This window comes from Sipha flava, unplaced genomic scaffold (genome assembly GCF_003268045.1).
Source record: "Sipha flava isolate LNK unplaced genomic scaffold, YSA_version1 333_pilon_pilon, whole genome shotgun sequence".
Taxonomy (NCBI): Eukaryota; Metazoa; Arthropoda; class Insecta; order Hemiptera; family Aphididae; genus Sipha; species Sipha flava.
In genome coordinates this window covers 235,623-251,949 of record NW_020273024.1, presented here as the reverse complement: position 1 = coordinate 251,949, position 16,327 = coordinate 235,623, and the positions used below count along the sequence as shown (strand labels likewise).

Below are 16,327 nucleotides of genomic sequence, written 5' to 3'. Positions count from 1 at the left end.
ATACAATAGCATATTTAAAAAAACAAGATTTTTTTTCAAAATTATATGGTTTACTATTTCTTTTAAACTTAAAGGCACTAAATGGTTCATCTGCTACGATTTATACAATACCCGTACCTCGATTTTTATTTTGAACTTAAGAGATTATAATCAAATACAAAATAATGTTAAATCAAAAACACTAATTACTTATCAGGATTAAACTAATCTCTGTAGAAAACAATTGACATTAACCATTTATTAATTAAATGACAAAACCAATTTAATCAAGTACTTGACGTGGTTGGGCATCCCTGCGGAAAACACATGGTATACCATATTACAATAGATCTGTCATCCATTCAATCAAATTATCATTGAATAATATAAAAGTATAGCTTAATGCAAATAAAATGTGATTAGATTTAAATAGAAACCTCAAATTGGGACAATCTTTAAGTAAGCGAATCACTGTTATATTATAAATGTTAAAATAAAAACCACGAAAAAATCGATATAGAGTTCTAGTATTCAGGATGGATGCTTCACTAGCGTTTAGTTCAGTGATATAATGAACGCAAACAAATGATGCTACTCATGCAAGAAATAAAAGGAAGTTGGTTTTAGTAAGTTATATATATATTTTTACTGATGTTTTGATTTATTTATTAGTCAATTTTCATTCATCTTGTTTACTTTAACGTTTGAATAAATCTATTCAAATATAGTTGAATAAATATTTTTTTTTTTTTTTGGTAATGGTTTTCAAACTAAATGTTCAACTAATATAATATAAATTATGACAATCCAAACAACTATACAATTATTATGAAAAATAATATTTCGTTTATTTGTATTTATTTCGTTTGAGCAAATTACCAAGATAAATACCATCATTCATTAGAAACATTCATTAGAACACGTATGCAGAGAACTTGCGTTTTCTGTCCCAAGTAAATAAAGTAGTATTATAACAATGTAAGTTTTAACAATTATTTACTTTCTACTAGAAATGGGGTCGACGGAATAGAAACATATAGTTTTCAGCAAACTGTTTTAGTTTTTGGAGAGTGTGTAATTCTAAAATTAAACGAAATGAGAATCTTGTACAGTTCGTCGAATAAAATTGTAATTGCTTCTTTGCCTAGTATATCAAGATCCAGTATTTGATTCAATGATAAAAAAATTCAATACTAGCATTCAGAAACGAATTATAAGAATTATAAGAACCATAAGAAAGAATAAAAAATATATATTGTTTTAATTTCAAATAGATACTTAATTAAAACTGGATAAAAATTCTATAGCCTTTAAGTACAATCCCGAGTACAATGTAATAATAAGCAAATGAAGACATAAAAGAAAAAACTATAAAGAAAAATTCGATAATACTACAACACTAAATCGTAATGAAGGGTAATAAATAGTAATAACTAGCAACACCAAAATTATTTTTCAGCATTCTAATACAAGTTAGACATTTAATTTATACTTCAATCATTATTTAATTCTGATTAAGAATTGGATACATATGGAAATTTTGGATTACGCGCTCCATCTCTGTGTTGAATAATCAAACTAAGATATCCTTAGATATTTATACACTTTTTAAATGCAAACAGTATATGAAACTAACTTTCCGGTTTAATTGGGGATTTTATACCTCATTAATTTAAATATTTATTAACAAATAAATAATTATGATGACTAAATAAATTATATACACCGCCCGGCTTAATTTTATAAGAACATAATATAAATTATTTATAATTTATATTATTTTTACATTTTATTACATTACATTACATTTTATTACATTATTTTTTACATTTAATTATAAATATGCAAATTTTTAATATTAAAGAAAACTAGACAAAATGGAATATTTAATTATAAATTATTTCAACAATTTAGAGTATAAACATATCCTCTAAAAATTAAGCTTTAGATTCTAAAGCCTAAAAAGTATAATAAATATTTATTTACATTAAACACATTTTTTTTTTTTTTAGTTAAAATTATGTTCATTGTTCATTTGTTACAATAACTATAAATTATTTTTAACATTATTGCATTTTTGGTTTTAGCATTAAAGGGACGTTTAATGGGGATGTAGGTACAAGTGAACAAAAGTAAGAACGAATAGATAATAAGATATAAACGAAATAAATACATGAAAAGAAGTCACGAACGTGAGCTTGACTCACTATTTGTGATTAAACTATAATATATAATAAACCACGATAACAAAGAAGATCTCCTCTAACAGATTTATATGTATGTACATGCATATATATACACACATTTTTCAACAGCCACCTGCACGTTTACGAGTATACAGCTTAAACGTATGTCATGATATTAGGCACCTGCAGCGCATTGTTCGAACACTATAAGTAACAGCCCATGTATCCTTAATAAAATATCTCTCACCTCAGCGTCATAAAATTTTTACAGTGATACATACATTTTTACTTATAAAATATATTTTAACACGTAATGCACTGTTGGTGAAGACAGTAATAAAATAATTGTTCGAGATGAGACAAGATTTAGATTTGATGATATTTTTTCACCTCTCCGATAACAGTAAAACATAAAATACTTTTATATAAACAAGAAAACTGTATGTTTGCGCGTAAACAAGATTTTTGTTAATTTCCAACCAAATCATTTGAACGTTGTCATTTTTTCACGATATCACTAGAAAATATAATGATATTAGTTATACATAACAAAACACGAACTGAGATACAATAGAATATATTCAAAAAATAGTCGACAAAAATATTCTTGGGAATAATTCAAATAATGAAATATACGCATTAAGTAAAATAAAATTCAAATGACATAAAATAATCTTTCGTCTTATATTTTCAATGGTACCAAAAAGATTATTTATTTTTTTTAACAAAAAGACAAAAAAACTATTTGTCATGATATTTAGCATGTGTTATAGAATTACCGATATGTATGCACGCATATTTAGTGAATAGATTACATAAAAGAGATATTTGACCTTGTATACCTATATACTAGGGCTCTTTCTGAGAAATGTAATCAATAACACATGGGAAGAGAAGGGTACCTTTTGATAAAATACCTTGAATAAGCTACCAAGACACACCTGCTGTATTAATGGGGATGTGAAAATATAGAGAAGAGGTTTTGTAAAATATCAAGTTTAAAATCAAAAAAACGAATAGGAACAATTTAAAAATGTTTTGGAAATTGGCTAACATTCAAAAAAATTTAATATGTGTGCAAAAAAAAAATAAAAATCCGGTAAAATATTGATAAATTCATAATTCTATACATTTTGTAAGACGTTTTGAAAAATTTATAAGCAATCAATATATTTATATATTTATAAACCATTATATATTTATAGCTAATAGACCTAAACTTTACTATAGTTTTTATAATATCAATAGATATTACTTATACCTAATCTTATTTATACTCAATATACGGTATTAAGTATGTAACTTAAAATTTAGTACTTCCAAATTTTTATTGAAAAATTTAAAAAAAAAAGTCATGTAAAATAATATTAGCTTTAAATATCTAATATAACATAACTGTAAGAAATTGTTGGTTTAGAATTAACTGTCCTAAAATATGATAGAAAAAAAGAATAATTCAATTAAAATTAAAAAAAAAAAAAAAAAAACATTTTATGCTCGTATAGTAATTCGGTTGAAACTTATTTCATTATATTACTTTGGAACGTCAAGTTTTATTCTAATGTACATTTTAAAGTAAAGATATACAAAAAAAAAAACAATCTCAAACAAACTTGAATGAGTTTACCAAATTCTCAAATATTTAAAGATAAGAAATTTGAAAAAATTTGCTGAATAATAAATATAAATATTTATTAATCAAATTAAAATATTATTTTATCAAAGCATGTACAATAAACGTATTATAAAAATATATAAGCAACATGTATACAAGAATAATAAATGTAATAATTATATTTATACAACATTTTATAATATTTATTGTTATAATTCATAATGCTAACAAATTAGGTTAATATTCACAAACATAACATGAAAAAACCAAAAGAAAATAATTTTATCATTTTTAAACTTAAATAAACTAGCTATAAATCTTATTTTTAATTTGTAAGTTTATAAAATAAGAACTTTTTTCTTTAGTTAAAACTTATTTTTGTATTTTCGTAAGCCTAAATATGATCAAAAGCTTTTTGAAAATTATAACATATCTATAAAAATGAAAATAAATAATGGACAAAAATCTAAAGTTAAGGTTTGTTAAAAAGTTATAAAATGAAGTTTTCCTCTTACATATAACTCCTATAAACCATTACACCTCTAATTAAAATAATGGATCTTCTGATTTTTTCCCCAATCTTATAAGAATTTTCTACTTGGGAAAATTCGAAAATAATTTGTTTGAAGTTGGTACATATGTAACATAAGTAACATATATGTTAAATTTATATTCTATAGATTCGACAAAAACTTATGAAATATTCTTTTGTTTGAATTCTAAAGCACAAAACACAATAAGAGCATAATATTAATGATAAACCAATAAAATCTATTTAAAATATATTCTAGGACACGGGTGACAAAATATAAAATATATATACTTTAATACAAAATAACTACAATATACATTTAAAATAAATTAATATTATAATACACCAAACTAAAATCTACATTCGGTTGAATTATAATAAATAAATATTTTTATTAGGTATGAATATTTGTCTGTGTCGAAAAAATAAATCTTATTTATACAGTTTTATTTAATAAAATATATTAACAGAAATATATGCCTTAAATTCAATTAGTTTAATTGCCGATAATTCAAGGTGTACAGTTTTATACTAAGTATTTGTAAACAAATTTAATTACCAAAAAGTAAGTTGAAATTGAATAAAAAAAAATCTAATTTTATAGTGGTGTACCTTAAGTTTATCTAAGGTCATGAAAAATGTCGTATTGTAACATTTCTTTTTCTGACAAAAAAAATTTTGTATGACCTTTCATTGTACTATTAATTTAGCTAGCCATCGTTAATTTTTAGAAACAATTTTTTTTTTTTATAAGGATCAAATCTTTAAAATATTCAATACTGAAGCGAGCTAATTTATTTTAAAATACAAAAATGTCTATTTAGTGCTTACATATCAATTGATGAAATTCTTAACATATTTGATAATTCTAATTTAATAGCACGATACATGGTCAAAAAATTTATTCTTACATTTTATAAATAAAATATATTTATTTTAAATATTTTCAACTAATTGGGCATATTGATTAACATATTACATGTTATTTAAGTTCAAGGAAGTTATAGAAACATAAAAATAAATATAATATAAGATTTACTACAGTAGTTTAGTATAATTTGTCATTTCATCGATAGAAATAGAAAAGGAAACGAAACGTAAATAATGAGTCCAATTCCACCGTTTTTGAAAGTTAGCCAAAAAACGAAAACCTTACGTCTTATCTGTACATCGAATTAGTTGGATTTCTTAAGTTTTCCCCTAATTCTATCACAGAATTCATACTGTATATCCTTTTACTTATATATAAATTCTCAAAACGTTATTCTCTTAGATAAAATGTACACCTAAACTGGTGCGCTCAAGCAATTTTTGTAAATGTATATTAAAATAGAATTTTTTGTTTTTTTTTCAATAGGTGTTACAGGTTTAAAGAATGGATAAATTGATGGAAAAAAAATCGAAATTCAAGGGTCCTAAAATTTTTGGGAATAAATTAGGAATAATTCATCTAAAAACTGATGTTGGAGAGTATTTATAATTTTTATAAAAATTAAAAACGCGAGCTTTATTATTTAAAATAATGTTGTTTCCTAGTCTTAACAACCAACAACAAGATACATTTATATTACATGAAGAAAAAGGTTCTGCGTTGACGAAAGTTTCGTGTTTGGCAGTCTGACAACAAATGTAATAAAATATATACTGTGCCAGAGAGACCATGAAAACCGTTCAGTAGTAAACAACACCCCAGAGTCAACCTTCATTTCAATCACGGCCAATGTCATCTTATTAATGCAATAGGGAACTAATACACAATCTCACCCACAGTATTGGTCCCTGACCTGTGTCTTAAGTATGAATACTTTTTTTATTACTATATTGTCTATTATACAAAATAAGTAGGTACGCATAATACAGAAGTATTATAAATAAACGTAAGACAATGTCATTTAAACGCATCTTATATGCATAGTCATAATCAGTAACATAGATTAGGTTAGTTTATTTTATATTAAATCAGAACTTAATCATAATAAATGATTTAGCTACTTTTTATTTAATTCATTATTTTTTTTAATTTCGTTCTAATTTTAAAATTACCCATACTTAGTATATAACTCAATTAACTTGATTTTTTTTTTTTTTTGTTAAATTCTTATTCTATTTCAAACTCATTCTTACAATATTCCTAATATTTAAGTGTAAGTTGAAATATTACACAAATTATAAATGTTTAGGTTACTTTTTTATTGCTTTATTTATCGTTCAACCTACATTTTACCACAATAATTTTTATACAACTGAAGTTCACAACGTCATAAGTTTTACAATTTAAAGACAATTTATGAGCAATATCTAACTACTAATCAAAACCGAGGTTAACATATTTAATAAGTTCCGTATTAATTACTTTCATATAATATGTTCAATTCACAATTATATGTTTACTTCAATGAAGAATTTATCTAAATAAAACGTTTTTAAATCAAAATTCTCTAACTAGAAAAAGAACTTAGTATAAAACTAAAAAGATCTATTTATTAGAAATATTTACGTTTACACGCATATATATATAATTAGGATTAATCCAAATACTTGAACTACTAATACAAAAAAAAAAATGTATTCACATTTAATGTTACCTATTTGTTTATTAGTTATAAATTAACAATATATTATTGAATACCTACACTAAGATATTTCATATTTTTTAGTTAATTATATATTTTATAATTATATTTTTAATAATAAATATAACTTATGATAACGCATAATACAAACATGATCATTTAAACATCAATAAGAATATTAAAAAATACATTTAAAAATTAAATTATACCATGGGTACCTATATTCGATATAACTTCAAATGTTTGGCAATTTCTTCAAAATCCATTTAGTTTATTGTGCGAAAGTGACACAATTGTTTCGAGAAAAACGAACATGATGGTGTCTTAATATTTTCTCGAAAAGAAAAAAGTAGTTATATTTACGCTGTCTCAAATCTTCCATTTTCTGAAACGTAGGACAATAATAACAAGGGAATGACTTAAGGTGCTTCTAACATTTCAGTTGACGCTGACAAATCTCTAGTACAGGCAATTTCCTTTCCGTCTTCTTATCGATAAACCCATACAGTTTTCTCTTGAATTCGGACAATAATGACCTTTGTTTCTGCAACCTACTACCTTTTTTATACTAACATTTTTTTTGCACAATTTTTTGCTCCCTCTCGTCTTTTAATGCTCACAAAAAATCCAAGTTAATAAATGCTCACTCTTCTTTTATAGTGATCGATTAATCAGGAATAACAACGTTAGTAGCAGAAAATAGTCATTTTCCCAATGGATGATTGCTAAATTTAACAATAAAAAACCTTTAATAACTCTTATATTACTAACAGATTTTTTAATTCGGTATTCGTTAATTGCTCCGAATTTGGGACACTACCTGTATAGTATACATCTATTGCGCCGGTATAACAACTATACATTACAAGTAAAAATTATAATGGCCAAAAACAAAAATTAAAACTAAAATCTAACTTATTATTCTACATACTTAGTATTTACACTAATAGTATATTATATATAAATAAACTACAAATTTTGAAAAGTTTTTAGGTCTAATATTAAAATTAGTTATGTCTATTTTACTATTTATTTTTTTGTCATAAATTTAGAGTTTGGTATATTTGTAATAACTAAGAGAACACGTATTATGATTGTTACGTTACATTATTTTTAAAACTTTATAAAAAATAAAAATATTTGGATGAGGTGAGTAAAAATATTTCCCAAACTCTGAGTAAAATGCCTCACAGGCATTTGTTGTTCTTTCGTCTGATATGTTACATGATGACCAACGGGGGAAAAGTTGCATTTTGATCAATATATGTATCAATAAGGTAATCGCAAAATTTATTAACTTGAATATCGATCATGGGCGTGCGCACGGGGGTAGCCGGGTGGGCCGTGGCCCCCCCTGAGAACTCTGAATTTTTCTTTAATAAATATATATCTATACTATAGAAGATAGCGAACATTTTTACATTTTACATGAATAAAGTAAAATCAGTTTTAATCTTATAGAATTGAAATCTGTGAATAAATGTAATAAAGTTATTAGTTATTAATCAGACTAATCAGAACTTGCATATAATATAAAAATTGAAGATGTAATTGATACATTCAAAAACCTTACTCCCGTGGACAGAAGGATGGAGTTGTAAATAGTATAATAATATGTAAATAAGGATTTCTTAGATATAAATTGTGTAAGTTTGAATAGTATTTATTTGTATATTTGCAAATTGAATTAAATAAATAATTTATAAAATTTAAAATATTAATTATACTAGTAGTCTTTAGTACAAGAATCTTTGGTACACTTTTTTTAAAGGGCCCCCCTGCGGACAAAGTCTGCGCACGCCTATGATATCGATCGGCGCAATAGATGTATACCTATAAATTATACCCTTTTTATACCGACGCAATAGATGTATACCTTTTTTCCATCCCATCATTTTTATTTCTTTACCTACGATTTTCGGCGCAATTGTTATAAAGCCTTTTAATTTAATCGGAAATAGCTTTCAAACAATAAATGAGTTTTTGGGTACTACATTACGTAGTAAAAATACCTTTTTATAATTAATTGGACATAAAAATAATGCTTAGAAATATTTCAAAAGTTTAATCACTATATATTGTAAATGTGATTAATAAATATTTTATATTCAACTTCAAATTTAATATCTTAATAATTAATGATTATTAGGATAAATACAAATATACAATTTGTATTATATACTACATAGTTTAGTTTATATATTTAAAAATAAGATTAAATAGTAATAATTATTAGTTAAAATAGTTATTAAAAAAGAATCGTTCATAAAAAATTACCAAAGTAAAAAAAAAGTCCTGCGAGATTTTTAAATAATAATTATTTTGTTAAACGATGTACTAAATACAATTGTAATTTTTAATTATTTATAACCATATGAGATATAATGTTTAGAATGAATATGAAAATATAACATAAACAATTAATATAAAATTATTAAATGAATATATTTAAAACAGGATAACTATTACCTAACTACATTAACTATTAAAAATATAATTTAACTTTTCCTAAAAAGTAATACTTACTACGTATATAAATTATAGATATGCCTAGTCAGTGAACATGTTTTCAACACCCATTCAATCATGAACACCGTGATGAAAATTTTTTATAATTCAACAGTGCTCCTATTTCTAACAATTCACAATGTGTAATAGAATGTTGTATGAAATTGTATGGAGAATAATGATGTATGATAGCCGGAAAGACTAAAATGCAGACGATAACGACAACATTTAAGAGAATAAAAGCCTATTCGTTAAAAAATAGAATATCAGTTTGAGTTTTTTTCTGAATAATTTTTTTTAAATATTTTACTCATTTTGATAGATATTAGATACTGATTGTATCTGGTTTTTGTTTCTTATCTTTTTGTATAACTTGAAATATTCAATTTTATACTTTGATCAACACATAAATTATATATTTACGCTTCATGCTAACCAATAAATTAACATATTATATACCTATATATATATATATTTAAACACACACTATTACATACGAATGACAACAATTCCGAAATAACAAATGTAGTCAAACACAAAACCATTTTAATTTTTTGAAACAACATAACACAAATTTTACTTTTTCATTATTCCATTTAATATTATTGTATTTTAAACAATTCTTAAAAATAAAAACTTTCATTCAAATATTGTTTATTAATAATTATAACGATAAAATAGAGGTTTATATTTGGCACCTGCCTACCTATTTGTTGAAAATTATCACAACTTTCGTATTTACTCTATCATTCAGTGGTCGGGAATAAGCAAAATTATTTTAAGAGAAATACTCGACTAAATTTATATTTTGTTATCGATCCATCTACAAAAACTGGGTTACCAAGTTAGGGCTTGCCAGAGATAAAACTATATTTTCTGTGTTTTTTTTTTTTCCCCAGTAGGTAGTTCAAAACAGTGGCGTGTTAATGAATAGAACCTACCCTTTTTTTCGTCTCTATCTTTCACTCTATACATTAAACTATAATGACAAAAAAAAAGGGTATACCACACATATTATGCGTTGGCACAGAGGACCTACTATTGCTGCCAAAAGGACTGTGCGACCGACCGGTGTCTTTCGTCGTCCTTTTATAGCTTTATTTGAACTAATAAAGAGTGGCCCGGGGCGGTGATGACCTGTTCTGTTCTATGCGTACGTACGCACGCACACACATGTTGGTGTATTGGTGTGTATGTGTGAGGTCTCTAAGAAACCTGTTACAAACAAAAAACCAGTACCAATGTGTCTTCTCTTTTCCTTCGCTCCCACTACTACTAACACTTCGAAACGGATAACGTACATTAAACTGTGTATACACAAGTATATACAACACTGTTATTTTTCACCCAGATTCAAGGTCAAACTAAATGTAACACTTTTTTTTTGAGAAATTATTAAGAATACTTTCGACGTGATAATATATCAAAATCGCAACCTATACGCAGCAGATGGACTCGATCAAAATATCAGTAAAATACTATTTAGCCAACGTTACGACGGTGAACTCGCGATTACTGATCGATTTCAAAACGTATTTGCGTTTTTATTCGTAATAATGCATAATACATGTGAGTAATATGTATTAAATACATTTACAACACACATATCGTACACGCGTCGTGCCTACCCGTTGTTGGAGTAATTATAATTAAACTTTCAAATACGTATATAACACTGCACCGAACATTAATTCTGTACAGGTACAATCATAGCATTACTGATGTCACTCGTAAATTACCGTAGTTCTGAGTTGTGTGGAAATTAAGGTTCACCGAATAAAAAAAAAAAAAGGATTACTGTTTATGACGATTAGCACCACTGTCATTGAAAAATGTGCGATAATTCTACCGAGAGGATATGGGCGTGTTGAACGCCAATTTAAAAACACATAAATATTATTTTTTATTTTAAAATCCTACACTAATTCCTAATATTAAACTCCTACATTTGTACAATCTAGGAAAACAATACCATTAACTACGTTCAAATCCGAGCCCAACACCCACGATTTGTGACCAAACGAGGCGATCGGTCTCGGAGTAAATAATAATAACATACAAATACCAACTAGATAACCATAAACGTTCGACGGATTAATTAAAAGTATAGTTTGTTCGAACGAATTTAGTCGCCGTTTTCTAATTAGTAAATCACGTCATGTTAACTAATACAATAACATAAACCGTTTACGACTCGCAGCGAAGTACAAAAAGAGAAACCTGTTTGTTTATTTATTTATTTATTTATTTTTTTTTAATATATATGTAATGTCTGTAGGTTACGAGCATGTTTTTATTTTTTCTCTCATAATATACATCCAAGTGATAATTGGAGGGCGGTAATTTTTTCATGAAAAAAAAAAAAAACTACGTTTATGCAAACACACAGGCCGACGAAACAATGACAGCCCACTAATCAGACACGTTTAGCACACACGCGCGGGGAAGGGGGGAGGGAGGATAAACGTTATCTCGGCGGAAACAACGTACGTCTGGTCGGTGGCAAATCTTACTCCGCGCGCGAGAAACAACGTTAGAAAGATTATAGATTTATCGATGCGACGGGGAACGATGGAGAAAAAAAAAATGCAAACGGCTAAAAAAGAATCGCGAATTCGGGCCAAGGTCGGGCGGGGCAGCACACGGATGATGGTCGGAACACATCACGAGACATGGACACCGAGAAAATTCGGGATTTTTTTTTTTTGTACAGAGTGAAAAAAATCCAACGCGACACGTCCTCTTGTAATCCGTCCGGCGGGTGCGTACGTGCGTGTGCGTGTGCGCGTACACGATTGTGTGCGCGGCTTTCTCTGAGCCGGGAATTTCGATAAGACGGATTTGTGTCGCACGTACGGCGACCGAGACGTACCGTGAGGTGGGGGCGCGCGCAGGGTGTGTGCAGATGTGCGGACGAGCGACGCGGCGACTGCAGCAACAATAGAGGGCCACCGGACAAAGAGACGATGAGACGCGGGACACCACCTGGCCCCGCGGCCGTCCGCAGCCTCACGCGCGCGCAACAAAAAACACAACACGGAACACCGGAGCCGCACAGTCTACACGTGCACAATGGACTTTACGTGCGCACGGCGGGCGGGGGCGGTCGTAAAAGGCATGCCACGCTCTGCTCTCGTACCGCACCGGTTTCGGCCCGACCGCGGTTAACCGGGAAACGTACGCTGTCCCCGAGCAGCAGCAGCGGCAGCAGCGCAACGTCGGGAGAACACGTTACGAGCACGCGCACGTCGGTCCACGACGATAACGCGGTTCCGTCAACAAATCCGTAGTGTAACATCGGTATTTATGTTAATCGTACCTCTTCGAACTCGAAGTCTTCGTCGGCTTTCCACTTCTTCTTGGCGTCGGCCGCGCAGACGACCAGCAGCAAGACCGCTGTGCCGGTCAGCCACCACTTGTTCATCTTCGTGGTCGTGTCGGTCCTCGATAACAACGATACGTGGGGGTTAATTAGGAGGCGGACCACCACTCGCGTTTATCGCGGATCGCGTGAGCGGACGGTGAAGACGTACGTCTCGACGACGGCCGTCAATCGATGTCGTTATTTAATTTCCCTACCGAACAGGCGGACGGCACGAGAACGACGACGACGGGGTGGAAAGGCACTGCTAAACCGAGGGTCGAGGGCGACGGGAGAGCGATACGGAAGATCGGTGAAAACCCAGCACGAGACGAAGAGAGATAAGGGGAACGAAAAAAAAAAATTAAAAAAATAAATTGACCTTAACCCGAACTTTTGAACACTCGGCGCGCGAACACGGAGCGAAACACAACGCAATGCGAACGCGAACAGACGTGGAACGTGAGTGCGTATGTGACGCGGAGCGATCGACTGCGGCGGCGGCGGCGAGCGCGCGAGGTCGAGGAAAATACGAAATATATCGTGTGCACGACCGGCAACCGTAGTAGTAGTTGTGGTGGTGGCCACGGTGGTGGTTGTAGTAGTAGTAATAGTAGTAGTGCCTACCTGCCCGTCACCCTTTGGCGGCGACCGGACCAGGGTCGCAGTGCGTACGCAGCGACCTAAACGAAATTACCGTGCCCACGTCGTCTCATTTCCCCACTCCCATATTGTTCCAGTATATGACCGTCGTCGTCGTCGCTCGAGTATGTTTATCGATTCCTCGCGTCCGTCCGCCATCAGACAGCCCTGCCGACGTTGCGTCTCCGCGATAAATGCTACACTCTTAAGCGCGTTACCGCTTAATAATAACAACCAGTGGCGGTCAAACGAGGTGGGGGATGAGGGGGATAGATCCCCCCATGACCTTTTTTTAAATATTTATATTTCATCCATAGTATACATAATATAAAATAGGTATTCATCTATTTTCTATTTAAAAAAATTAATATACTGTACTTATTAGTTATTATACTGTCTCTAAGCTGAAATAAAATTAACAGTTCAAACATACAACACTAAAATATTAATTGAAACAAACTTTTTAGGTTTTTTTCATTTCTTTTATAGTTAAATTATAAGTGTGTATGAAATTTAAATTTAGTACTTAATGCTTAACATAATATATTATATTATTATATGAATTGTGTAATTATATTATTTTAGAGTCGTCTCAATGGTTTAGCCACTATGGCTGTTCGTCGTGGGGTTGTTAATATTACTGCAGACGAAGTACTGGACGAATTGGCAAAAAAAAACAGAAAAATAAATTTAATAATATAAATATCATTAATTATAATTAATAATATCATAAATATAATTTAATTTTCATGTTTAAAAATAAAGATTTTTATACATAATGTTTGTTAAAAAATCAGCTATATCCCCCCCCCCCCCCATGACAAAGTCATTTGACCACCACTGATAACAACAATTGGAATCGTCGTCCGCGATGGTTGATAGGTCGACGGGCAATGCGATCGGGTAATACGTTCTCTCCGACGTTAAACGAGTTTTTAAAATTCTATTACCGACAGGGAAAACTGTCACTTTTAGACGAAATAAAACTACGTACGTACGGTATGATGTCCGTGCACGTGTGCCGTGCGTCGAGATATAACCGAAATCGAAAACATAACACATGCAATCGGTGACATGGAAAAGATAGGGTTTCCAAGACCTGTACCTCTCATATGAATTGGTGCGGGTGATGGCCGTTACGCAGGGAGATATAGCACCCCACCCCCTCTTAAATAGTTAAAAGTATCTTTTCAAATTATGAAACGATGACTAGAAAAAATGGAAATTTTCCTGATAAAACATCATCATCATCAATAAACATTAAGATTCTTCTTCTCCTTCGCCTTTCTTCCAACCATTTGGAGTCGACCACCCTTATCCTAAACCAAATATAAAAGATCTAACGACAAAAACATAGATCAAATAATTCTACAGATGGCCCCATACATTTTATTTTCTAAAATTATTATATTCCTTTAATTTGTGGACAATTTAGTTCAACAGTTAAAAGAACGATTTTTGAATTATAAAAATATTACATCTGACTTTAGTTTTCTAATTTCTAATGAAACTTATGATAACAAAGAAATCAAAGATTTAAATGCATTTTATTCGGATGATATCGATCAAGATGTTTTTAAAGAAAAAATAAAGCTTTGGCGTACACATTTGCAGAAATTAAATGTAGGTACATGGTCTTCTAGAATCTAGATGCTCTTGATAAGGGCAATAAAAATCTCTTTCTAAATTTATCCAACCCGCTTCATATTTTTGCAACTCTACCTGTTATATCGTGTGAACCAAAAATATGTTCTTCCACATAAAAATAATTAAGACTGATCTTCGAAATTCTGTTGGCCATTTTAAGGCTTAACGGTTTAGTAGTTCGTTCTAAATATTCATCATAAAGTCGATGTTAAAAATAAAATTGAGTTAAAACATTGGCAAAACAAAACCTTCATACCGATTTTATAACTATGAATACTAAATTTTATCATTATACGAGTATATATTCCTTAATATTTTCTTTTATTTCATATTTTTTTTAATTTTATAGATTATATCATTATTGATATTAGTATAACATAGTGGGAATAGGAGATTTTTTTTAGTGATGAGCAAAAAAAAAGGTCATAAATTCATGTATATTATGACACCTCCCTTGAAAAAATCCTGCATACGCCACTGGTCAGTTGGGTGTACTGGTGTTTGTATGTACCACGAGAATAGTATGACATTGACTTAACAAAATAATGAAGTAGTTTATTAAGTATGAACAATAGTAATCAAATTGTTTTTAGCTGACACTAATAAATTGTAGATACCTACTAAAATAGAAATTAATACGGGTATTACGATTTCCTACGACCTGATTCCTAGTAATTGAAAATCAGATTTTATTTTTATTTTTCTCTACATTTTGTAGTTGTTTGGTGGTATGTGAGTCATTTAAAATTATATATTAATAACTATATATTATAGTATTACCTATCATTATTTTCAAATGTTTACAAATACTATTAGCTAGCACGAGCATAATTATCAACAAACGAAAAAAAGACTCGGACTTTTACTCGACTCTATCCAATCGTTAGACTATGGCTCATAATATTTGTCACATACCTACTATATAAATCAACTTCGTGATATTGTAATCAAGCAGTTAGTACTGAGTGTATTGCCTATACAAGAGTGTTGATTATTGACACAGTTACCTTGTACCATTTTGATCTTCTTTTGGTTTTCTTACTTTTTATAAACCAATTGTCGATAACTACAATTATTGGCGACAGCAGAATGAAAACGACGGAAACCTTTTTAGATTTTGCTTGCAGAACAGATATTAAATTTCGAATTAGTGGCACAATCAGAATTTATTTTCGGTGGAAAGAGGATGTTAAACATTTCAAAATAATATAATTTTGGAAGGTTTTTGGTGGACATAATGGGGAAAGATTAAGTTAACTACATATTTCGAGGGGTTATAACTAA

General features: G+C 29.6%; 1 protein-coding gene across 2 annotated transcripts in view; it reads right to left on the bottom strand.

Moving 5' to 3' along the window:
- The window catches only part of LOC112687152 (proteoglycan Cow), a 38,612-nt gene extending 25,260 nt beyond the window's left edge, over positions 1 to 13,352 (bottom strand). Inside the window, exon 1 of one of the 2 annotated variants that reach the window (XM_025559724.1) lies at positions 12,713 to 13,352. In XM_025559724.1, the coding sequence (XP_025415509.1) occupies positions 12,713 to 12,817 (105 nt within the window). In that variant the 5' untranslated portion in view covers positions 12,818 to 13,352. The remainder of the gene's footprint in view (positions 1 to 12,712) is intronic. The other variant, XM_025559722.1, reaches the window with a different exon arrangement.
- Between the last annotated feature and the right edge of the window lie 2,975 nt (positions 13,353 to 16,327).